The sequence below is a fragment of the Boeremia exigua genome (assembly GCF_020726555.1).
Source record: "Boeremia exigua strain MPI-SDFR-AT-0100 chromosome Unknown C7974scaffold_10, whole genome shotgun sequence".
Lineage (NCBI taxonomy): Eukaryota > Fungi > Ascomycota > Dothideomycetes > Pleosporales > Didymellaceae > Boeremia > Boeremia exigua.
The window spans coordinates 803,861-824,527 of NW_025763527.1; the positions used below are offsets into that span (position 1 = coordinate 803,861).

At 51.0% G+C, this 20,667-nt stretch overlaps 10 protein-coding genes across 10 annotated transcripts; 4 read left to right on the top strand and 6 right to left on the bottom strand.

The window, feature by feature from the left end:
• Nucleotides 1-34: 34 nt before the first annotated feature.
• On the top strand, nucleotides 35-668 carry C7974DRAFT_317126 (uncharacterized protein; the record flags this gene model as incomplete). The annotated part of the gene is made up of 2 exons (XM_046138584.1): nucleotides 35-521; nucleotides 577-668. Coding segments are annotated over 2 exons (579 nt in total), but the record flags the coding sequence as incomplete, so codon positions are not given.
• A 1,862-nt stretch (nucleotides 669-2,530) lies between these two features.
• On the top strand, nucleotides 2,531-3,131 carry C7974DRAFT_416071 (uncharacterized protein; the record flags this gene model as incomplete). Its single annotated transcript, XM_046143955.1, has 3 exons — nucleotides 2,531-2,557; nucleotides 2,606-2,907; nucleotides 2,963-3,131. 3 exons carry the CDS (start codon nucleotides 2,531-2,533, stop codon nucleotides 3,129-3,131), a joined length of 498 nt encoding a protein of 165 aa, XP_045994005.1.
• Nucleotides 3,132-3,557: 426 nt separating this feature from the next.
• Nucleotides 3,558-4,917, top strand: C7974DRAFT_364786 (major facilitator superfamily domain-containing protein; the record flags this gene model as incomplete). Its single annotated transcript, XM_046139807.1, has 2 exons — nucleotides 3,558-4,334; nucleotides 4,366-4,917. 2 exons carry the CDS (start codon nucleotides 3,558-3,560, stop codon nucleotides 4,915-4,917), a joined length of 1,329 nt encoding a protein of 442 aa, XP_045994006.1.
• Nucleotides 4,918-5,129: 212 nt separating this feature from the next.
• C7974DRAFT_318048 (FAD-linked oxidoreductase-like protein) lies at nucleotides 5,130-7,850 on the bottom strand (the record flags this gene model as incomplete). The annotated part of the gene is made up of 3 exons (XM_046138630.1): nucleotides 5,130-5,986; nucleotides 6,683-7,356; nucleotides 7,408-7,850. The coding sequence occupies 3 exons, from the start codon at nucleotides 7,848-7,850 to the stop codon at nucleotides 5,130-5,132; spliced, it is 1,974 nt and encodes a 657-aa protein (XP_045994007.1).
• Nucleotides 7,851-8,639: 789 nt separating this feature from the next.
• Nucleotides 8,640-9,837, bottom strand: C7974DRAFT_35987 (uncharacterized protein). The gene is made up of 2 exons (XM_046139675.1): nucleotides 9,570-9,837; nucleotides 8,640-9,513 (listed from the first exon to the last, which is right to left on the bottom strand). The coding sequence occupies exons 1-2, from the start codon at nucleotides 9,722-9,724 to the stop codon at nucleotides 8,766-8,768; spliced, it is 903 nt and encodes a 300-aa protein (XP_045994008.1). The 5' UTR covers nucleotides 9,725-9,837; the 3' UTR covers nucleotides 8,640-8,765.
• Nucleotides 9,838-10,263: 426 nt separating this feature from the next.
• Nucleotides 10,264-11,625, top strand: C7974DRAFT_317153 (FAD dependent oxidoreductase; the record flags this gene model as incomplete). The annotated part of the gene is made up of 2 exons (XM_046138585.1): nucleotides 10,264-10,473; nucleotides 10,528-11,625. The coding sequence occupies 2 exons, from the start codon at nucleotides 10,264-10,266 to the stop codon at nucleotides 11,623-11,625; spliced, it is 1,308 nt and encodes a 435-aa protein (XP_045994009.1).
• Nucleotides 11,626-11,719: 94 nt separating this feature from the next.
• On the bottom strand, nucleotides 11,720-14,960 carry C7974DRAFT_400710 (Zn(II)2Cys6 transcription factor). The gene is made up of 6 exons (XM_046142531.1): nucleotides 14,534-14,960; nucleotides 14,239-14,361; nucleotides 13,912-14,189; nucleotides 12,863-13,857; nucleotides 12,632-12,812; nucleotides 11,720-12,584 (listed from the first exon to the last, which is right to left on the bottom strand). The coding sequence occupies exons 1-6, from the start codon at nucleotides 14,581-14,583 to the stop codon at nucleotides 12,055-12,057; spliced, it is 2,157 nt and encodes a 718-aa protein (XP_045994010.1). The 5' UTR covers nucleotides 14,584-14,960; the 3' UTR covers nucleotides 11,720-12,054.
• Nucleotides 14,961-15,046: 86 nt separating this feature from the next.
• On the bottom strand, nucleotides 15,047-16,532 carry C7974DRAFT_364796 (aspartate aminotransferase). The gene is made up of 2 exons (XM_046139808.1): nucleotides 15,480-16,532; nucleotides 15,047-15,429 (listed from the first exon to the last, which is right to left on the bottom strand). The coding sequence occupies exons 1-2, from the start codon at nucleotides 16,485-16,487 to the stop codon at nucleotides 15,214-15,216; spliced, it is 1,224 nt and encodes a 407-aa protein (XP_045994011.1). The 5' UTR covers nucleotides 16,488-16,532; the 3' UTR covers nucleotides 15,047-15,213.
• A 331-nt stretch (nucleotides 16,533-16,863) lies between these two features.
• C7974DRAFT_474519 (amino acid permease/ SLC12A domain-containing protein) lies at nucleotides 16,864-19,051 on the bottom strand. Its single transcript, XM_046146607.1, has 3 exons — nucleotides 18,454-19,051; nucleotides 17,779-18,402; nucleotides 16,864-17,727 (listed from the first exon to the last, which is right to left on the bottom strand). Exons 1-3 carry the CDS (start codon nucleotides 18,834-18,836, stop codon nucleotides 17,013-17,015), a joined length of 1,722 nt encoding a protein of 573 aa, XP_045994012.1. The 5' UTR covers nucleotides 18,837-19,051; the 3' UTR covers nucleotides 16,864-17,012.
• A 284-nt stretch (nucleotides 19,052-19,335) lies between these two features.
• C7974DRAFT_441157 (dihydrodipicolinate synthetase) lies at nucleotides 19,336-20,650 on the bottom strand (the record flags this gene model as incomplete). Its single annotated transcript, XM_046145353.1, has 2 exons — nucleotides 19,336-20,256; nucleotides 20,308-20,650. 2 exons carry the CDS (start codon nucleotides 20,648-20,650, stop codon nucleotides 19,625-19,627), a joined length of 975 nt encoding a protein of 324 aa, XP_045994013.1. The 3' UTR covers nucleotides 19,336-19,624.
• Between the last annotated feature and the right edge of the window lie 17 nt (nucleotides 20,651-20,667).

Below are 20,667 nucleotides of genomic sequence, written 5' to 3' on the forward strand. Positions count from 1 at the left end.
GCGACCTTGAAAACTAACGCATCTCCCGCAACAGCGCAGCGCAGCCCTCAAGCTCGACTGGACCAAGATTGGCCAGCAGCTCGGCCTCCGTGGCAACACCGCCGTCGCCCTCCAGTCGTTCAAGAAGCGCAACGATGACGCCCGCCGCAAGGTTGCCGTGCTCTCCGAGCAGGCCCAGACCGTCGACTTCGCGCAGTACCGCTCCATCCTCAAGAACCAGGCCATTGTCGACGAAATCGAGAAGCAATTCACCGCTTTCAAGCCCAAGACCTACGACGTAAACAGGCAAATCAAGGCCATCGAGGCTTTCGAGGCCCAGGCTGTCCAGAGCGCCGAGCAGACCAAGGCTGTCGTTGACAAGGAGCTCAGCGACCTCCAGAAGACACTGAAGAACATTGAGGAGGCCAGGTCGTTCGATGATCTCACCGTCGATGATGTCGCGGCCGCCCAGCCCGAGATTGACCAGCGCACCGAGCAGCTCGTTTCTAAGGGCCGCTGGGCCGTCCCCGGCTACAAGGCGAGTCTACACATAGAATCGCTGTAGTGATTGATCATACGCTAACAACCGCACAGGAGAAGTTCGGAGACCTTTCCGTATTGTAAACGTCTCTTTCTCGATAGCCAAGTTTTACCCGACCTGGGTTGTATTACCTACGTATTGTGAATAGTGACCGGGGAATGCAATCATAGATCCTGATATTTTTGCCTCGTTGTTTCGGCTGCTTCTTGTCTGCACAACTTATCCAGATGACAGATACGAGCCAGTCTGCCCGCGCGACAGTGCGAGGTTACGAAATGCGATGTTGGGAACAGTACAGGCTTGAGCAAAGTCGTTCCAGAACAACAGCCGACTACTGGACCTTTGGCAAGCTGATGATGCCAGATGCTCATGTGCCATCATTGAGCTGACGGCTGCAGTCTCGGGAACGACGAGCTGACGGCAGAGCAAAGCGAACAGGTTTTGCTCTCAGATTGTTCTACAATGGAGCCAAGGTGGCCAAAGGTTCGGTCATGATCTCTGACCTGAACGTTAGACAGCATAATCCTAGCTTTCGATCATCCGAAGAGCTTCGATCGTGATCAGCCAATAGTGTTTCGGCGGTATCGAGTCTGCTGGCGTCACCTAGGCCCGGCCCCTTCAAATATGCCCATGTGGACAGGCTTGCAGCCGCATCTCCATCTGACATCATTAGCGCCTGAACGCAGGGCTGCTGACAACATTTCATCAGCCGCAAGGCAATCTCGAATTTATCGGCCAGTAGAATTACGTCGCAAACGCCTTTTGCGGATGTCGAAGAGCCCGACGATCAGGATGAGGCTCAGCACAGCTGCACGGCCACAAGTCCGGGGCAGGGGTGGTGACCAGAACTGCGCCTAGCTCACGAAGTGAGGTGAAGGATGATAGAACAATCTTCAAGGCTCTGGACCTTCCTGTCCGCAAATTCGAAATGACGGTCTTGCCAACTAAATCTTGCCTATTTCCAGTGCGATTCACATGAATCGAAGAACGTGCAGCGGTGAGGTCGCTGTTCGCCGTTGACATCGTATGGGGCAGGGGCTGTGCCACGCTAATGCACACTAACTACTACACAACGGCTTGGGCTTTCACGTCAGCAAGCCTTTGACTGCAACGCGCTTAAGAGCTTATTATCTCGTTCCATCCTTCGGTATTTCATAGTTCCGACCACTTGTCGCTGTCGCCGAAGTACCAGTAGCCGTTGCCAGGGTTCAAGGCTTCACTATGAACGTCTTGGCTGAGGCTGCGGATGAACAGCTGTGGCCCGGTCGCTCTCCGATGTTTGTACATGATAACAAAACCATCAGCATCAGATCAGATCCCAGTCCTTTGGAGAGCAGCCAAGCACCATTCTGGCCATTCAAACTTGGCAGTCAGACCATCATCACTGACATCCATGCAGTCTGAGCTGTGATCTCCCGGGCCGTGGAGATCAAGGCGAGCGCATGCATGGCTTATACTCACATCAGCTCTCGACGTTGGCAAACATGGGCGCTAGACGGAACAGTCCACTCATGATATGTCCTGCACCCTGTGAGTACCTAAGCCAAGTGTACTTCGTCATTCACAGGCCTGCAGCTGATCTGGAGTCTCTTCTTTCGGTCCGTACATCTTACATTCATCTCTCCTTCGGGATACTCCCAGCTGAAAGCACCCATCTCTCTTACAACTTGACGACAAGAATTGAAACACGGTCCTTGTATTCACGGACGAACATCCAGTTTCGGGTCGAACGGTCAGCTATTGACGACATTTTTCGATCTGGGTCCCAAAGTTATGCATCACATGTGGTTCATTTCTAACTCCGACGGTCTCACGAACTTCGGCTTGAAAACGTACATAATAGAGCCGACTTCGTTCCTATGGCACCCAGATCAGAAGCAAAGTTCACGTAGAACTATCAACACATCTCCCAACAGTGCTCGTTCGATGTCAGAATACTCGTTTTCATCCACCAACACCGACCTCAGTGAATTCAGCAACCCACCTGCACGCCGCTACCGCACACACAACATGTCTGCGACTCACCGAATGTCCCTTGTATGACGATTCACTGGTCTCTATGTCATCCGAGCTGACTTCCCTCAGGCAGAGAAGCACGATACAATCGTAGCACTCCAGCAACACCGCATCAACACTCTGATAGATCTGCGCCGCGTTGAGAAAGCTTTTGCCCTCCTCAATTCGCCTGACGTCAGTGAGTCTATGACTGCGGCGTGGACTTACTACGTTTCGTCCAATAGTCTTCTTACCGAGCTGCGTGGCCTAACAAGGACATATCCGTTCAGTTCATACTGCGTGGATGAAGCGAAGAGGAGAGTGTATGCCGATCCGGCGAGTAATCGCAGTTGGAACTTGTGCTGGCTGGTTCTCAAGAAGATCAAAAATGAGTACGTGGCACCGCCCGATATTCGATAAGTGTGAACCTGATGCTGATGATTATAGTGGCTTGATTGGGTACTATGCCCAGTACCAGGCTGGTCTACCTGCTACTTGGGGTGGGCATACGCCTACAGACGCGCAGATCGCACAATTGACGGATATCCTTGTTCGAGAGTGGAAGGGGGCATTGGAGCAGATGCTGAGGTACTGGGAGGCGCCCCCTACGCATTAAGCAGGGGCATCGAGACGAAATTGAGACGGGTATCTACTACTGCTTTCCAACGAATGATAGAGCAGCCATATGATGGGCATTGTTGTTTGTATTAGTGTGGTTCTCCTACATGTATTAGATTGAGGCTGGTCTACTGTAGTGGCTGCCAGAGCTGTGCTCTGCCTCAACCGTAGATTCTATTGAGCACACCTTGAGTGAATACCGATATCTAAATCCAAGATATTTTTCTGAACTTTTGCCATTTGATGCTGTCTAAGCGGAGACGGCGATGGAAGAACTCCGCACTTGTGTTCGGCAATTACGTAGCCGCCACCTATTCCCGTATACTTTAGTCGCAATCTTCAACTTCACACCGACAACCTAAGTCTCCATGTCACCTACACAAGCATCCTCCTAACTTCCCCATTAGCGGTGCTACTCGATCAGATGGAGCAGCAAGAGACATATCGCTCGATCGAGGCCGTCGAAACGCAGACCCAAGATGCACCATCCGAGAAGCAGGAACCGGCAACAACTTTCAACATCACCCGAATATCCTCAGTTGAGCCGCCTCCAAATGGCGGCTGGGAAGCATGGTCGCAGGTCCTCGGCGGTCACATTGTGACATTCTTCGTTTGGGGATTCATCACCTCGTTCGGCATGTTCCAGGCTTACTACACCGCCAACGGGGTCTCGTCGCCCTCGAACATCTCGTGGATAGGGTCATTGATGATCTTCTTCTTGATGCTTGTCCCACTGTGGTCCGGGTCAGCGTCTGACGTCGGTCACTTCAAATTGGTCTTAAGAGTGGGTACTCTGTTGTGGCTGATCGGCATATTCACCACGAGCTTGTGCCGCGAATATTGGCAATTCCTATTGGCGCAGGGAGTATGTATCGGTGTTGCAAATGGGTTCATGTTCGTGCCGACTATGTCGGTTGTGTCGACGTACTTCGATCCAAGTAGAAGGAGCCTTGCGATTGGACTGATACTATGCGGTTCTGCAACGGGCGGCATGATCTTCCCGATCATGTTGAATCGATTGTTTAGTATTATTGGGTTCGGCTGGGCCGTTAGGTCCTTTGGATTCATGGCTCTTGTACTCCTTGTGCTGGCTGAGCGATTGCTGAAGAAGAGATTACCGCCCAAGGACTCTGCAAAGTTGTTCGAGCCGAGTGAGTTGAAGGATATTGTATTCATCCTATTTGTGAGTAGTGGTTTGTCTGTCCACAGTAACCTCAAGCTAATGCGAATAGATCGTCGGTTCTTTCCTCAATTTCAGTGGACTGTACTTCGCCTTCTTCTATGTCAACGCATACTCACGTAACAAGTTGGGCATGTCACTAAAAGAGACAATACCTATTTTGATGGTCCTCAATGGTGTGGGCGTTCCTGGTCGGCTCATCCCTATGTATCTTGCAGATCGCTACTTCCGTCCAATTCATGTTGGTCTTCCGATCAACTTGATTACGGCACTTCTACTCTTTGTTTGGATCACGATTAAGTCAACGACATCGATGTACGTCTTTGCGGCGATATATGGTCTGTTTGCGTCCGCTTTGCAAGGGCTCTTTCCTGCGACCATGGCAGATCTCACCATCGATCCCAAGAAGACAGGTACACGATTCGGGATGGGCTTCGCGTTGTCGAGCTTTGGCGTACTCATTGGAAGTCCAGCGGGTGGTGCACTAATTGAATACAAGCATGGTGACTATCTGTACGCGCAGGTTTTCGCGGGCTCGTGTGGTATACTGGGATTCCTTTGCGTTGGACTGGCAGCTTTAATACACGGCAAGAAGGCAAAGTGATGGTAATCAGCATAAGCTGAGTTCGAGTTGTTGTTGAAGTAGAAGGCAGGGATGATGTGCTGCCAACTAGAATAGGCTAGTGGAAATGACGATAGGGGAAGGAACTCTTGCGTGCTCACACCACGAATATGCATTAATTGCTGCATGCGTGATGCAAACCGAAAGAAACGCTAACTAGTCTTGTTGTTCAAGAACTTGTCTTTCTATCCGATCTATTGCCCTTGCCTGGTGTCATTGACGTGAGGGTTCTGACCCATCAAACGCGCAATGGTTACAGCTTCTCTCAATGCCTTTCCAAGGTGGCCACGAACTCCAGCCTCCTCCATCACCATCAGCCCGCCAATTGTGCATCCTTCTGGCGATGTCCCTTGATCTTTCAGCACCCCGGGGTGAATCCCACTTTGCAACATCGCAGCAGTGCCCTTCATACTTTGGTAGATCATGGTCTGTGCAGTCGCCCTGGGCATACCAACAGCAACTGACGCATCAATCAATGCATCGCAGATGACAGCAAACATGGCCGGCGTTGAACCTCCTACAGCTGTCGATGCATTCATCAATTTTGGGTCAATGTGCGCGACTTTGCCGACCTGGTTGAAGAGGTGATCTGTGATCACAATAAACTCCTTCGGAATATCCTTGTCTGGGTCCTCAATTGCTGTGAGAGACTCGGAGACTTGCGCAGCGATGTTGGGGAGCGTGCGAATGACCCAGATCTTGTTCTGGCTTGCTGAAATGAGCTTCTCGATGGCCTCTCTTGTCCACCCAGCAGCCAGACTGATGAGTAGCTTTCCACTCAATGCATCTGAGAGACCTTCTTCTTTCAGAGTGGATTCAACATCTGACGGATCGACACCAAGCAGGATAACATCTGAGTCTTTCGCGGCTTTGACGTTGTCTCCTCTCGAAACGGAGAGCTTCCCTGATTTTGCAGCTTCCGGATACTTGTCGGCCAGCTTCTTCGCAGAAACCTCGCTTCTCACGCAAGCAATGTACTTGTTGAACGTTGCGTTCTTGTCGCTGCCAGATTCGTTAAGAAGACTGCTTAGAATTGGTTGCCCAAGGTTGCCTGTACTATGTTTAGCCAGGTCTACTTTGGGGAGAGCATCAAGCATACCACAACCTAAAATGCACAACGTTTTCCCCGACATGTTTATACAGCAGCGCGTTTCGTTTAGCGGTCAGGTAGATTCGAAATGGAATTGCGACTGCAGATTAGAAAGAAGAAGTCGTATTCATCCCGTCTCAAAGTCGTCCAAAAACATAGGTACCGCAAAGTGCCCCGCTTCGGGTTGCTTCCCGAGTACAGAATATGTCATTGGATCATTCTCTGGGACTATCCGGCGCAGATAAGACCAACATGACACTTGTGAGGGAACTGTTCGCGAGACCGATGTTAGCCGTATTCTCCACATAAACCCCGCAATGCATCTAGACAAAGTCCCACCACACCGTTGTCGGAGTTGAAGCTCCGGTCCACGTTGGATGTAATGATCAATCAGCATCACACAACAAGATGTTGAAATGTCACAGAAGTATTCAATGAGAGTTTGGGATGTTGTTTGAAATATGTGTCTTCATCTACTTCGTCTAAATGCATTATCGTGATATGTTCGTCAACATCTCTTGCTTGTTCATGCAGCTCCAAAGATAGATCGCAGCCTTCTCCCTGCCTCTTTGCGGAGTGCCATGTATTCGTCGTTTGTTCTCAGAACAGCATCTCTATTCTCCACTGCTCTTCTCAGCAGATAGCCAATGCACTCACCCATGCTTCCCCACGTTGAGCACTTGAAAACAGCAGGTGGCTGGCCGCTGTTACTCTTCTCGGCCAGGAGCGAGAAGCTGACTTCATCAGACATGCCATGAAGTTGACCAAAACCGACATCGACGGTGGGCAGACCGGCCGCTAATCTCTGCTCATGAAGTCTCTGTGCTGAGATGACTGACTCGCGGTTGTGCGATGCAAGGAAGAGCTTGACTGAAGGGAAGGGACGAGAGACACCGTATTCACCGAGCTGCTGGCGTAGAGCACCCCGAGCGATGCCATTGTAGCAGTCGTCTGTGTCTTGCTTCGTGTCATGGATTAGAGCGCGATCGTCAGTGGCTATGTATGCACCGCGGACGACCTTAAGGCCAAGGGTGAAGCCATCTTTCTCGGCCTCGGCGAGGTGGGAAGCGATGAGTGCTGGGGTGCTCTTGAGGTATGCCTGATATGTGTTGTATACGACCACGCGACCATCGGTGTTGAACTTGCGCATCATTTCGAGGGCGGTCCGGGCAATGCCTTTCTGGTAGTGTTGAGATTCCGCATCGATAATGATCTGGATGTTGCGCTCTTTGCACTTGGTACCAATCTCTTCAAGTGCATCCATCATCTGTTGTGGGGGCAAGTCTCCTTTGTTGAATGAATTGACAACTGCAAGTCCAGCACCAGATGTCCTACGATGATGTTAGTACAGTGACTTTTTGATACAGCAGTTACAAGCTCACTTGATAGCCAAAATGTCACCCTCGTCGATCAGGTCAATAGTACCAACAGTGCCGGCTCTCCACGACTCAATGACGTTGTCAATCTTTACACCACTTTCCTCTTCCTTAGCTTCCTCTGCTGCGGCCCCCGGACTGTACCCGTTTCCGCTTTTGTGGTCAAATACCATCTCTTGTGCGTAGGTAAGAATAACACCTCGAAACCCCAGATCCTTCAATGCCTTCACGCATGTTCTTGTTTCGGCTGGTGTTGTGCCGGCGCAGAACTGGTCGTAGAAAGACTTCTTGATGATAGCTTTAAGAATTGGGTTCTTCTCAAGGTTGAACACCCACGCCCGGTGCGGCTTGGCGAAGAAGTCGAGGAGGTGAAGAGAAGGAACGAGTAGCCACTTCTTTGAGGAAATTGTTGCAACAAGAAGTGATCGCAGAAACATGGGCAAAGGCATGGCTGATAGTGGAGCAGCCTTTGTCGAGGATCTAATCTCCTGTGATGGTGTGCCCATTGCCCCTCTCTCCTTTGCTGCATAGGTCGACGATAGCCTGATGGCTGTGAATGCGATTCCATCTTTGCGGATTACGCCCCTCAGCACCGCAGGGGCGCCGTACTTGGTATGAAGCATGACCCTCTCGCTGAGTTGTATAGGATGGGTAGAAACTTGATAAGAGGAATTGAGACAATGGGCTCTCGAGGTTTGGAGAAACAACGTTGTTACGAGCAAGGAAGTCTCCTGTGTACACAGTGACTGATAGTTATATCGGCTTATCACCCATGGCCATCCCACTATCATGTAATGTGTATTCCTTGACCCCGCTTCACGCTACACACTTCGAGAACGTGGGCCTTCGCATGCCTCGTGACTTTCGCATCGACGTACCGTAGGTCGGACGCACTGCCGGTTCGCACCTACTGCCCGAATCCGGTACCGACCAAGCGTGGCTCCAGTGCCACATTGCTTATCGTTGTCTTGCATGATGTGGGAGTCACTACGACTATCGGTACGGATGTCGAGGTGGTGCCCAACTGCTCTCTCCTGTCGGGAGGCGTGGCGTGCGGGGTGAGATGCATCGCATCGGGTTAAGATCTCGGTCTAACAGTGCAGCTGATACGCTAACACACGCAATTGGTCGAAATGGATAGCTGTAAGCTCAATGTGGCACGTTGTTATCAACAAGCCTTTAATGCACGTTGGACAAGGCGAAGTGAGGCTGGAAATCGAAGCCGTGTAGAAGATGTGTCAAAGTTTTTGGCTCCAATCCCATGTGACTATTACAGTATGCCGGGAAATACTAGTGAATCGGCAACAGCCTTGACGCCAATGCTCCGCTATAACCCTAAAATAGTTACTTCAGATACCGCAGTCTCATGAGCAATCCTTTACGTAGCCGGCCTTTTCATGAAAGTAACTCCGTAGCCCAGTGTTCGCAATGAGTCCGACACCAAAAGCCGGAATGATCCTGGCGCACCTCACCAGCGTTGTTGCTCCGAGATTCCGTCTGATCCTTGACATCCGGGCCGCGCTGTTTGGATGACTGTACATATCCAGCCCTAGCAGATGGATTGGTGTTGCGAGGATCTGCGAGAAAACCGGGACCAGAAGTTGCATTGTCGCCATCTTGAGCATTGGACTCGAAAAAGTCTCTTCGGGCAGTGAGTTTGAGATCATTGGAGGCAAGTTGACAGCTCCAAAGATGGTGATTGCGTCGCGAACGAGGAACGTAGCTGCCACCATTCTAGGAAAGTTTGGCCGTTGGACTGGCGGAGACGTTGTCTTCGCACCTTCTGTCTGAGCGGCAACTGGTGCTGAGGGCCTGCCAAACATCTGAACAAATCGCACATCTTTCCAGACTCCTAAAGGCACATTCACTATTATTGTCGATAAAAAAGTGGCGGACTGGACGAAAAGCTCGTCGGCCTTTTGGGTTAGGTGCCTGGCTGTTGTTTCGACTGTGTTTGCTGTTGCATATGTTGCTGCATATAGCGTCCAGATGATGAAGAATGGTTTCGTGCCAAAGAACCGTCTTGGATGCTGGAATGAACAGAGTATGTTTGTCTTTAATGCCTGAGCCAGTGGATTCTGCCCTGGTCGAGCCGCATTTTCAACGACCGCACTGGAGACAATCAATATGAAATTTCAAGTCGATCTCACCTGATTGATACCACTTACCGGTCAATTGCTGTAAGAACAGGTGATATCAGTGTTGCCGACACAGCTGCAGCGCCCAAGTCTCCTGTAAGCTGTGCCGGTAACGTGCTTCCCCTCCATCCTCCCCATCCAAACTTGGTATGCTCAGGAGCAAGTTGCTGAGTCATTGATGACATGGAGTCGTAGCGGCAAAGTCGTGGTGACCGTTTCTACAGCCCTTGCAGTAACGCACGATGTCGAAAACGACCTTCAACGTGCCTGAGTTCGCTTTCTCTTCAAACCGATTCCGGCCCATCGACAATCCCGACCACCGGACTGAGCTGCGCTTTGCATCGCATCAGTTTACCTTTCTGGACCATATGATCGCATAGCGTGGTCATCGGTTCCCAGGTTCCGGTGATACATGGAAAAATGTTGTCGGGTGCAGTGTCGGTTTCGCGCCCGTGGCGTGCCCGGTAGGCTTGCCGACGATGCGTTGTTGCTGCGGCTGCGGGGCAGCGACTCGACAGCCACACTAACGCACGTGCGCTCTATCGGCAAGACGTGTATTCCGATAGTCCCACACGAGTGGAAGGTGAATGGCGCAGTATTCGGAGTTGGCGCCCGTTGTTCGTAGGTGCGTTATAATGTGAGGTTTCCTTGAGTGGGGGACGATCAAGTAGCTCCTTGCATCCCCCCTCACAGAACTTCACTCTCGACGTCATAATCTGACACGATGGGTATCTCTAAGAACGACCACATTGCTATCATCGGTGGAGGAGCTTTTGGACTGTCGACTGCTTTTGAGCTGTCACAACAAGGTTACACTGATATCACAGTCTTCGAGAGGGATTCGGAAATCCCCTCAAGATGGTCAGCCGCGAACGATTTGAACAAGATCATGCGTGCTGAGTATGAGGATCCATGGTACACAGAGCTCGGTGTTGTAAGTAAACGATCTTGTCGGTAACCACGAAAGGCAAACTAACACGTTGTCTAGGAAGCTGCAAAGAAATGGCAAACCCCTCTTTACGCTCCCTACTTCCACAGAGTTGGTTACCTCAACTGCGTCTCTGGTGCCGGGACGCAGAAGGCCATCAACTCAATGAACTCTTTCAAAGCGGCAGGTGAAGCACATGCTGATATCAAACCTTGGATCTCCACTGTATCAACCCGCCAGGAACTTCAAGACATTTGCTGGCAGTTCAACCAAGGAGATATGCCGGGATGGAAGGGATACTTCAACCGCTACGATGGCTATGTCCACTCTGCGAATGCACTTCGTGGTATCTATCGCGCTGCAAGATCCAACGGCGTTCGTTTCTTTCTTGGCAAGAACAGAGGTGCTATCCAGGAAATTGTATACAAGGGTGTTGGGTCGAGTAAGAAGAGCGTTGGTGTCAAAACAAAAGACGGACAGTTTCATGCTGCCTCATTGGTCATTGTTGCGACTGGTGCAGCTGCATCTAAGATCGTCCCCGAGATCGGCGCTCGTGTTTCTGCAAAATCCTGGTCTGTCGCACATATTAGTTTGACGGACGACGAGACCGCAGCACTTCGCGGCATTCCGGTCACATATGCTCGCGATCTTGGATTCTTCTTCGAGCCCGATCCGAAGACTAATCTCCTTAAACTGTGCCCTATGGGAGGCGGTTTTATCAACACAAACCCCAAAACCGGGGTCTCTGAAGCACCTGAGGGCGTTCAGCGCTTCGTACCTCCTGAGGACGAGCGCAAGATGCGCGAACTCCTCCGTCAAACCCTACCGTACCTCGCTGACCGCCCGCTTGTTGAGAAGACATTGTGTTGGTTTGCCGATACTAGCGACTCCGACTTCATCATCGACTACCTGCCAGAAACTGGGGGTACAGTCATGGTCCTCTCTGGGGACTCCGGTCATGGCTTCAAGATGTTCCCTATTGTCGGTTCCTGGGTGAACAATCTTCTTAATGCTACTGAGGGCAAGCAGACAGAGAAGAGATGGCAGTGGAGGACAAACAAGCCTAACGAGGGCGCCGCTAGTCAAGACGATGTCAGTTGGCGCGTGGGTGACGTTCAGGAGCTGAAAGATATTACACCTTCCGTTGCGAAGTTGTAGAATCCACTCGGCTACTTATTATGCGTGGAAATACAGCAGATCGATAGGTAGCATATAGACTCATATAATGCATTGTGTATTGGTTTAATATTGCAAGAAGAATCATGGCTGGTTAGTGATAGGCTCCAGTAGAGAAGAGACAGGCGCTGACACAAGCATCAGTTCGTAATCGATTGTTTGTGTGCCTGTAGTAGTCTTTGTATTAGCTGCGACTGAAGAGTTGTGAGGGTGCGCGTGTATTTTCAATTCGTCTGACAATAACGCGCTGTCACATGAGTGACCTGACAAGTAATTTGACTATGCAAAACGAGACCTTTTGTGTACGCTAAACCCTCATAGGTGAAATCAACGCCCATAATCATGCGTCTCCATATCACGGCATCTACCATAAATACGAAGGTGCGTGCCTCTTTACTGTGTATCAGCGTCCTATTGTATCGATGGATCGACCATCTCCAAAGGCTGATAGTTGTCGAAAACGCCAAAAGAAAGCCAATCTGTTTCACCGATGTCCATAGATTCGGCAACTGCCAGAATCTGCTCGGCCGTAAGGTCGTCGCCAAACCCGCTGCCCTCGTCGCTGAATCCTGAGTAGAGCGGACCACCATCTGGTGAAGCGAACATGGGCTTCATACTCGCCGAATCATCGGTGACTCCCGCTGCCGTCCGAATGATGTTTGTATTGAGTTGTGTGAGCTGTTGCTGATTGAGAGCATCCATAAGTGGTGGTCTGTCTTGTATGGAAGCATAGTCCGCGAGCATCTCGTCCAGCCTGCGTAACTCGCGCATGCGGTAATCTGCAATACGGTTGCCACCAGCAATCATGGTCTCCATTAGCCCAAATGCCTTCTCCAGCCAGAGAGTTCGATCATCCATTAGACTCGGGTCGACGAAGCGAGTCACGATGAGGACCATCGTCGATACGAAGAGAGCGTCCAGATCCCAGGGCAAGAACGTTTCTTGAACAATTAGCTTCGACCGAGCAGATGCATCTAACCGTACTCACCAAGTAGCCCTTGTTCTTGAAGGCTTTCAAGAATGGCCAAAATCTTTTGCGAGGCTTCTAGAGACATGTGTAGCACCTTTCGGATCTTAGGTGATGAGATCAAGGGTATGACTTGTTGCGGAGATTCAAAGACCTTCTTCATACAGCAAAATAGCAATGGTCTAGTAACGATTACGATGGTCTAGAAGTCGTTAGTAGTGCTACTAACAAGGGAGCAGAAAAGATGGTCACCTGATAGTAGTACAAATGAGAATGCGCTGGTAATCTAGAGATGCCGCCGAAACGCTCATCAGTATGCAGAGGAAAGGAGGTGCGGAGCTCTTCTGCCAGTCCAGCTAGCTTATCCAGCACCGTCTTGATGCTCAAGACAAACTTCTTGCGAAGCCGTCCTTTCGAGCCGTATACGGTACTTGCAATATCGACATGCACCTTTGCAAGCTTGATTTGCATGTTCAGGGCAGCCGCTCGCTGTGGAGAGTTTTGATAGTTTGGAAGTTGACAAGACACATCTTCGTCTCGAATCGACTGTGGCAGACCCATGAGGGAGGTCATGTGACGGTCCAGAATGAAGATCGTCCACCAAATCTTGCGACAACGCTGAACAACCGCATCGCCCAGATTCATTACTGGCATATCGGTATGCATTCCTTGTGCAAGGGCTATCCTCATAGCTTGCCCGATTGTGACGTGTGCAGCATTGCGTGAGTCTAATGATTGAAGGTAGAGCGCGATGCAACACAGAACCTCTGTTGCTATGACCGGATCTCTGCACAGCTTGTTGGTATCGGGGAGTAATTGTAGAGCATGTATGAAGAAGTCGGCACCTGGTGGGCGCGGTGAATGGTTTTTCTGCTGGACAAACGTCTTGCCAAACGCTATTATCATCAGGAAGTGGATGTACCAAAGGCTTTCTTTCCAGATAGCCTTGTCACCTGTGTTTGAGTAGAAAGCATGCAAGTTGAGCATGAACTCCTCCTCCTCAAAGAGGTGCATCATTTGACCGCAATGGAACTTGACGGCGTTGATCAAGAAGATGGCGTAGTCGACGCTTGGAATGACGGGGGACGCAGAATCGGGCACGCTGCGTGTACCGTCCCACGGAAGGTCGTATGCAGATCCGTCAAACAGCAGTTCCGCAGCTGGGAGTGGTGACTTGTGCATATGCTCATGGACTAGACTCAAGACTTGGCCGTGAAATGACCAATTGGATGAAGTTCCCATGTAAACTGCACGAGATGTCAGTACTCTTGAATAGTGTGAATTTCACAAGAAACACCCACAAGTCCGTCCATTGGAAGCTGCCATGAATCTCGAAGGTGTCTCAGTCAGCGGATTAGTCAGGTTTGCTGTCTCTCGAGGTCCATCTGTGCCTGGGGTACTTTCTCGAGTTCCATTGCCGCTTGACTGGGCTACCCGTCTGGGAGGTTCATCGGGGGATTGACTCCTCATTACTCGCGCCCGAACATCTTGGTCTTCGGCAAAGAGCGGATTGGATACAGACGGCGTATTCTGTGCATTTTGAAGTCGTGCCACCTTGGCTTGAAGGTCAGAGAGATAGCTGATAAACTTGTCAGAAAGCAGCTGGGGAGATGGCTACAGTGGCGTACCCTTGGGTAACCAGAATCTTGTTGTCTCGGTCATCGAAAATACAAGTCAGATTCCGCTTGCCGCAGTTCGCACAAGGCTGCTGTCCGGAGCACTTGATTTTCTGTCTTCGGCATCTGGAGCAGCTGAATCAACGTTAGCGAGGGTTTTAATACACAGAGTTGGCTACAAGTATATATTTGATGGCGAACAGATCCGCAAGAGCCCTGTCTGTCGCAGAGCTCAGCTTGGTCCGCTCACCATCAAACACTTGTTTGTTGCCCACGCTGCCAACATTGGCACAACTGAGAGGCGTACGCGTTCGAGGATCTCTTTGTTACCCGCCTGTGGTCATTCGAAGTAGCCATTACAGCAGTTGTCTGTCATTCTGCAGCATTCCACCTCGGAATGAAAGGTTCACATAGTCAGGTGGGGCGTCGATAACGCCGATAAGGATCCGGAGTGAACCAGCGTCAACATTTAGTTGTTTGGTCGCATTTGGCCCACACACCTGGGTACTCATCATTCGCGAGGCCCTGCCACGCGAAAAAGCGTGGCGTGCGGGGAAGGTCAGGACAATGTTACGCCTTAGGTAATACAGGCTTGCTAGATGTTCATCTCCTGCACCTGAAGACCGCGATCCCTATCAGCTTAATGTTACCAAAATCTCACGGCCTTCCAGAAGCATCAAGGAATCTGGGCCCTGCATAGCTATCGCTATTCATCTTTAGCTGGCCGATTCGTCACGGTGTAAGACGCAGGTGTTGACTAGTTTCGGACTACAGATATCGCTTTAAATTCACGCGCGTGTTTGGAATCGCGATTGGAGCCGCAGCATGATCGGTTGGCGGGTTCTACGGACAGAATGCGGCCCAGAAACTCGGGAGCCCTCCGAATCTAACGGGTTCCTCCCCGACAGCTTACGCCACCAACCTGCAACATGGCATCACATGCGCATCAACCCAGCAAAGATGTTATCAGCTGAGCTCGCTTGCGGCTCACAATCGGGATGAGCGTGTGCCCTGGACCACCTCATCGATAGCCTGCGCTATCCTCTCGACATTCGATTGATTCATGCCCGAGACGTTGATGCGACCACTTAAAAGCATGTAAATGTGATGCTTAGTACCAAGCGTCTCGCATTGTTGTGGAGTCAAAGGAAGGAAGCAGAAGAGGCCGGTCGATGTAAGGATTGCGTCCCAGTTGCCTGGTGTCTGTACATCGTCAGCGTTCGAATGGCAATAGACCATTCGTGGAGGCTCACCTTCTGTACTTTCGTCAACAGGTCATGCAATGCCCTCCTCAAACTAACCAGTCGCACTCGCATCACTACCAGCTCTTCCTGCCACTGCGACGTGAGAGTGTTGTCCTTCAGTACTGTGTTCACTAGTCTGGAGCCGTATGCTGGGCTGGAAGAGAACTCCCACCTGATCAAGCACCTCAACTGATCATACACATTGGCGGCAACTGCCTCCTTTTCTGTTAGAATGTGCAAAACACCACATCTTTCGCCATAGAGGCCGAAGTTCTTTGAGAATGACTGGCAGGCCAGTAACTCGAAACCGCGCTCGACGAAGTGACGCAGTCCAAAAGCGTCATCCTCGAGAGGTCCACCGAGGCCCTGGTAGGCCATATCGAAGAATGGGAAGTGGCGTTTGGGCTTCATAGCTTTTGCAAGTGTCTGCCATTGTTCCCTGCTCAAATCTGCGCCAGAAGGGTTGTGGCAGCAACCTTGGAGAACGAATATACTGCCATCGGGGGCGTGTTGGACCGCGTCGAGAAGATCACTGAATGCGACTGTACCACGCTCCGCATCATAGTGTCGGTATTTGACAACTTCGAAACCAACCAGGTTGAAGAGTGGCTCGTAGTTGCCCCAAGCTGGCGTTCCAATGTATACCTTCTTCCCCCGGAATTCTTCGGCTCGACTCAAGAACAGAGCAGCAAGATGGATACTCCCTGTTCCTGAAATGGCTTGAGCAGAAGCAATTCGCCTTGTCTTAACTGCCTCAGATTCTGCGCCAAATAAGATTCTGCTTGCGTTCTCCACGAATTCTGCATCTCCTGTTGTAACTTCGTAGTCGTGACCTAATTCCAGCTTTGTGAGAATCTCCTTCGCCTGCTTCAACACGCCAAGCTCATTGTATCGTCCCTGCTCATTTCTGTATACGCCGACACCGAGGTCGATCTTCGAGGGCGATTCATCGGCTTTGACTTTTGAGCTGAGGATGAAAACTGGATCGACTGGACCTTTGGAAATGGAACGAAACATGATTGGTAAAGTGTGAGATGTGAGATGCGAGATATGATGGTTATTAGATTGAACGATCGATTCAAATTCTACATGGTTTATCTGCAGACTATATTTCGCCCATGCTCCTCCCGACTGTCTGGTCCGTCGCAGGACCGTGCTGCGCAGCGCGTCCACTCGACCGGTACTGTTCCCGAGAAAGTTTGCGATAGTGGAGATCGCATCGAGTTGCGTTGAATGCATTCACCGCGTTTATCCGCACCTCGAGCCGTTACATTCGTTGCAGCATGGTATTGGTTGTGGGTAGAGCATCATTGTCCTATTCCCGACCTAGGTACTAGCGTCATGTCCACTCTAGAACGAAGTGGCGATCATCACTTGATTGTCAAACAAATCTGGCACTTTGACTGCTTCTCATTTCTAGCAAAACCAACGAAAATTGTGCGAACAACATGTCAAATAAAGGTCGGGCATTCATAGTGCCTGCAGTCGTCGACAACCCCATTCCAAAGGTGAGCGGCTTTCACCGCTAGAACGGTGAGCCATCTAAGCATACCCGCTTTGCTTCTTGCGGCCCTTCATGCCGCACATGAACATCTCGAGGATCTCTTGCCAGAAACCCTTAGTCTCCTCAGCGAAAGAGGACTCATACGCATCGATGTATGCCTTCTCCCACACGAGATCAGCCTCGTGGGGCTTGACCGTCTTTGTTTTCTTGAGGAACTTCCAACCAAGGAAGAGCACAGGCGCGATGCCGACCATAAAGTAGTAGGTGAAGAGACCATCAACAGTGAAGTTGCCAGGCAGGAAGGTACCGTAGCCGTAACCGCCAAGCACAAGAATCAAGAAAATCATGGAGATCCAGGTGCCATAAGGCTGGAAGCGACCGTAGTAAGGCATGGCCTTACGGTCAACACCCTGGGCCTTGACTGCGCGGTAGAAGAATAGGTACGTGATGCAAATAACGATATAGTTGATGATCTGGGCTCCAGTGATGATGTTGATGAACCAAGTCAACACCTTAGCGGATCCGGCGTTGACATTCAGGAAGCCAAGGAAGGGGAAGCAAATGGTGACGAGCAGACAGTAAAATGGCACGCCCTTCTTCGTGCACTTCTTCAAGAATTTAGGCGCTTGGCCTTCAAGGGCAAGGCCGTAAAGCGAGCGTGTTCCGTAGTAAGTATAGGCGTTTCCGGCGGAGAAGATGGAAGTGCATAGTAATGCGTTTACGAGGTGAGGAAGACCGCTGACACGCATATTCCTATATAGGTATCAGTAAGAGCGTTCAATCTCCGCAGCAACTGGCACGTACCTCATAGCAATAACGTAGGGAGAAGCAGCGGCACTTCCAGCACCACCAGCGGCACCAGACATGACATCAAGTAGAGTCTTCTCGTTGTATGGGATGACAATTCCGATGCAAAGTGCACTGCCGATGAAGAAGAAGGCGAAACGAACATAGGTAACCTTGAAAGCGTTCTTGAGGTAGGTCCTGGGAAGCTTCACTTCACCAGAGAGCATGGACAGGTACTCGGGACCCACAACTGTGAAAGCAGCGCTCCACATGGAACCAAGGAAACCCTCAAATCGACCAAGATCTCCGGTGGAGTTATATTCGGCAAAGGCGCCGGGATTTTTCCAGTAGCGGAATCCGTATGCGTCCTTCAAGGGGTTGCCACCAACCATCGTGATGAAAGTGAACGAAAAGACGATCAGAATGAGGAAGACCTTTCCGAGAGCGAGCCAAAATTCAGTCTCTCCGTATGCCTTGACGACAAAGGCGTTGATGGCAAAGTATAGGACGATACAGACAGCGACGACTGCGGCAACTGGAATATCATCGCTCCAGAACTTGAGCACGAGATTCAATGCGCTGATCTCGAAGGGAATAAGGATGGCCTCGTAGATAAAGAAATTCCAGCCAGCCCAGAAGCCCCTACAGAAAGAGTCAGTATGATAAGAACGTTCAGGGGCTAGATGAACTCACATTGCAGGATCAACCCAGTGTCCAGCCATGCGGATGAAGCCACCAGTGACGGGCATGAAGGAGGCCATCTCCGCCATGGAGTTGTTGACTAGCCCCAGCATACATGAGTAGATGGTGTAGGCGAGGAACAGGGAACCTGGACCGCCCTTGACCAGACCATTGGCAATAGAGACGAAGGTAGCAGTGCCGATGGAGCCACCAATGGCAATCAGTTGAACCTGACGATTGCCCAAATGCCTCTGTAGCTGATCGGCATTGTGGACTTGACCTTGAGTGACACTGTGTTCAGTTTGAGTGCGATAGATGGCATCGTCCTTGCCATGGAACTCGTTCGAGGGCGAACTGAGTTTCTCGTTGACCTCGTAAACCTTGTTATCGGACATGTTGTCACAAGCCTTGATTATATCAAGCTGTAACGTAGGTGAGGAGACAAAGAGATGGAGCAGATGGGTCCGGTCTGGTGGGTCTTGGGTGGATGGGCCTCTCTAATAAACAGTTGCAGTGAAGGTCAAGACCTTGGTATCTCGTAGGCTGGGTTAGCGTTGATATGAGTGGCTGAGCCAATCAAAGCTCCACGGACACCCATGCGAAGTTCGCCCAAACAGCTTGCTTGGGTCAGCTATCTTACAGTTACTGTCACTGCTAGATAATTTTGGGCGTAGTTGGTCCATGCGAATGGGCCAGACACAGGGATCTGTCTGGGGTAGCGCCTCGACTCGCTTCCCCGCATGCAGCACACCCAACCGTAGGTCAGGCCGTGCTAATCTGCACGCTACGGTAGCCATGCCGTCGTCCACACATATCTTCGGACCTCGCACCGAATCTTATCGAAGTCCAGCCACCACGTGAGTCTCCAAGCCACAAGCCCTTTTGCGCCTCCAGGCCCTGCGTCGATGCTTTTGCTGAGGCTGACTTCCGATCAAAATCCACTGATATCCATAGATTAGATACGACGTCGCAGAGAAACGCCGGAATGGTGAAGCGATAGGGGAATGTAGTTATTGAGTCTATCATTATCTTTAATCCCTTGAGTCAGCGGGAACAAACAAATGTTGACAAGCGCTGAGCTTCGCAACAGCCTTCAGAAACCTTTTGCCATCCGCTCCAAATATTTGTAGCCCCCCAATCGTGATGATCATATACAGAAGACTCTGCGTGCGATATTGTATCATCATATCTTCGAAGAAATAGGTCTATCAGTAAGCGGCAAGCCCTGCTCGATCTCCCCGATTTCCGCCGTTCTGGTCTTGACCATCTCTTGAACAGCGGCAGTTGGCGCAACGTAGGGCCTACGCGGCGCCATCTTAGCGGGAGCATCTTGGATACCGGCATAGGTAGCGCTATGGATGGCCGCAGCATACTTTGTAGGCGCAATGCCACCCTTAATTGCTTGCTCAGCGAGTGCAGTCTTCTGGTGCAACGCAAGAGCCTCCGCGTGTCTACCCTGGTGGTAGAGCTCGTTGATGCGAACGATGCATCGTGGGGCAACGTTGGCGAAAGCAGCGATGCAGCCAGAGGAACCCGAGCTCAACCCGCCAATGATGAAATCGGCCTGGCCACCGAAGACGGCAAACCTCTCCTTGGGCAATGCGGCTGCGAGACGCGTGATCTTGGCCACGGAGCCGCACGTTAGCTTGACACCCACGATGTTGCTGTGGCGCTTGGCCATGGCTTCGATAAAGTCTGATGAAAGATCGACGCCATTACAAACACCTGGGAAATTGTAAATCACAATAGGCAACTCGCTGCGAGCCGCAATCTGGTCGTAGAAGTTCTCTAGAACCTGAGGTGTGGTTGCGCTACCTGAAACTCGTTAGCCGCCACGCCTTCGCAGCTGCAAGCAGGATAACAAACCGAAGTAAGCGTTCGGGAGCACCAATACGGAGTTTGCGCCAGCTGCTGCAGCGTCGGATATGAATTCAAGTGTCTGCGCGGTGCTGTTCGCCAGCGCGCCTGCCATCAAGGGAAACTTGGGCCCTACGGCTCGCCGCGCGGTCGCGATTAACGCTTTTCGCTCCTCCCGCGTAAGCAGCATAGTCTCTGCATTTGTCCCCAGAATCACAAGCCCTGCGAGCCCTGTGGTAGATAGGTAGCGAAAATAGCGTGCCTGGTTCTCAAAGTCTACCTTGTCGGTATCGGGGTCGAACAAGGTGACCGCTGGCGCCCAAACACCAGCTGGAGGGACTTGAGAGGACATTGTGATGTATAATGATG

Excerpts from the sequence above, each read along its gene's own strand:
- C7974DRAFT_35987 (XM_046139675.1), bottom strand. The coding sequence starts at position 9,724 with ATGTCATCAATGACTCAGCAACTTGCTCCTGAGCATACCAAGTTTGGA. Across the intron at positions 9,514-9,569 it reads GTTCTTACAGCAATTGACCG|TGCGGTCGTTGAAAATGCGG; the intron begins GTAAGTGGTATC and ends GATTGTCTCCAG.
- C7974DRAFT_400710 (XM_046142531.1), bottom strand. The coding sequence starts at position 14,583 with ATGGCTACTTCGAATGACCACAGGCGGGTAACAAAGAGATCCTCGAAC. Across the intron at positions 14,362-14,533 it reads ACAAAGAGATCCTCGAACGC|CTGCTCCAGATGCCGAAGAC; the intron begins GTACGCCTCTCA and ends ACGTTGATTCAG. Across the intron at positions 13,858-13,911 it reads AGCTTCCAATGGACGGACTT|TTTACATGGGAACTTCATCC; the intron begins GTGGGTGTTTCT and ends CATCTCGTGCAG.
- C7974DRAFT_364796 (XM_046139808.1), bottom strand. The coding sequence starts at position 16,487 with ATGTTTCGTTCCATTTCCAAAGGTCCAGTCGATCCAGTTTTCATCCTC. Across the intron at positions 15,430-15,479 it reads TGTTGACGAAAGTACAGAAG|ACACCAGGCAACTGGGACGC; the intron begins GTGAGCCTCCAC and ends GACGATGTACAG.
- C7974DRAFT_474519 (XM_046146607.1), bottom strand. The coding sequence starts at position 18,836 with ATGTCCGATAACAAGGTTTACGAGGTCAACGAGAAACTCAGTTCGCCC. Across the intron at positions 18,403-18,453 it reads CACTGGGTTGATCCTGCAAT|GGGCTTCTGGGCTGGCTGGA; the intron begins GTGAGTTCATCT and ends CTCTTTCTGTAG. Across the intron at positions 17,728-17,778 it reads CCCTACGTTATTGCTATGAG|GAATATGCGTGTCAGCGGTC; the intron begins GTACGTGCCAGT and ends ATACCTATATAG.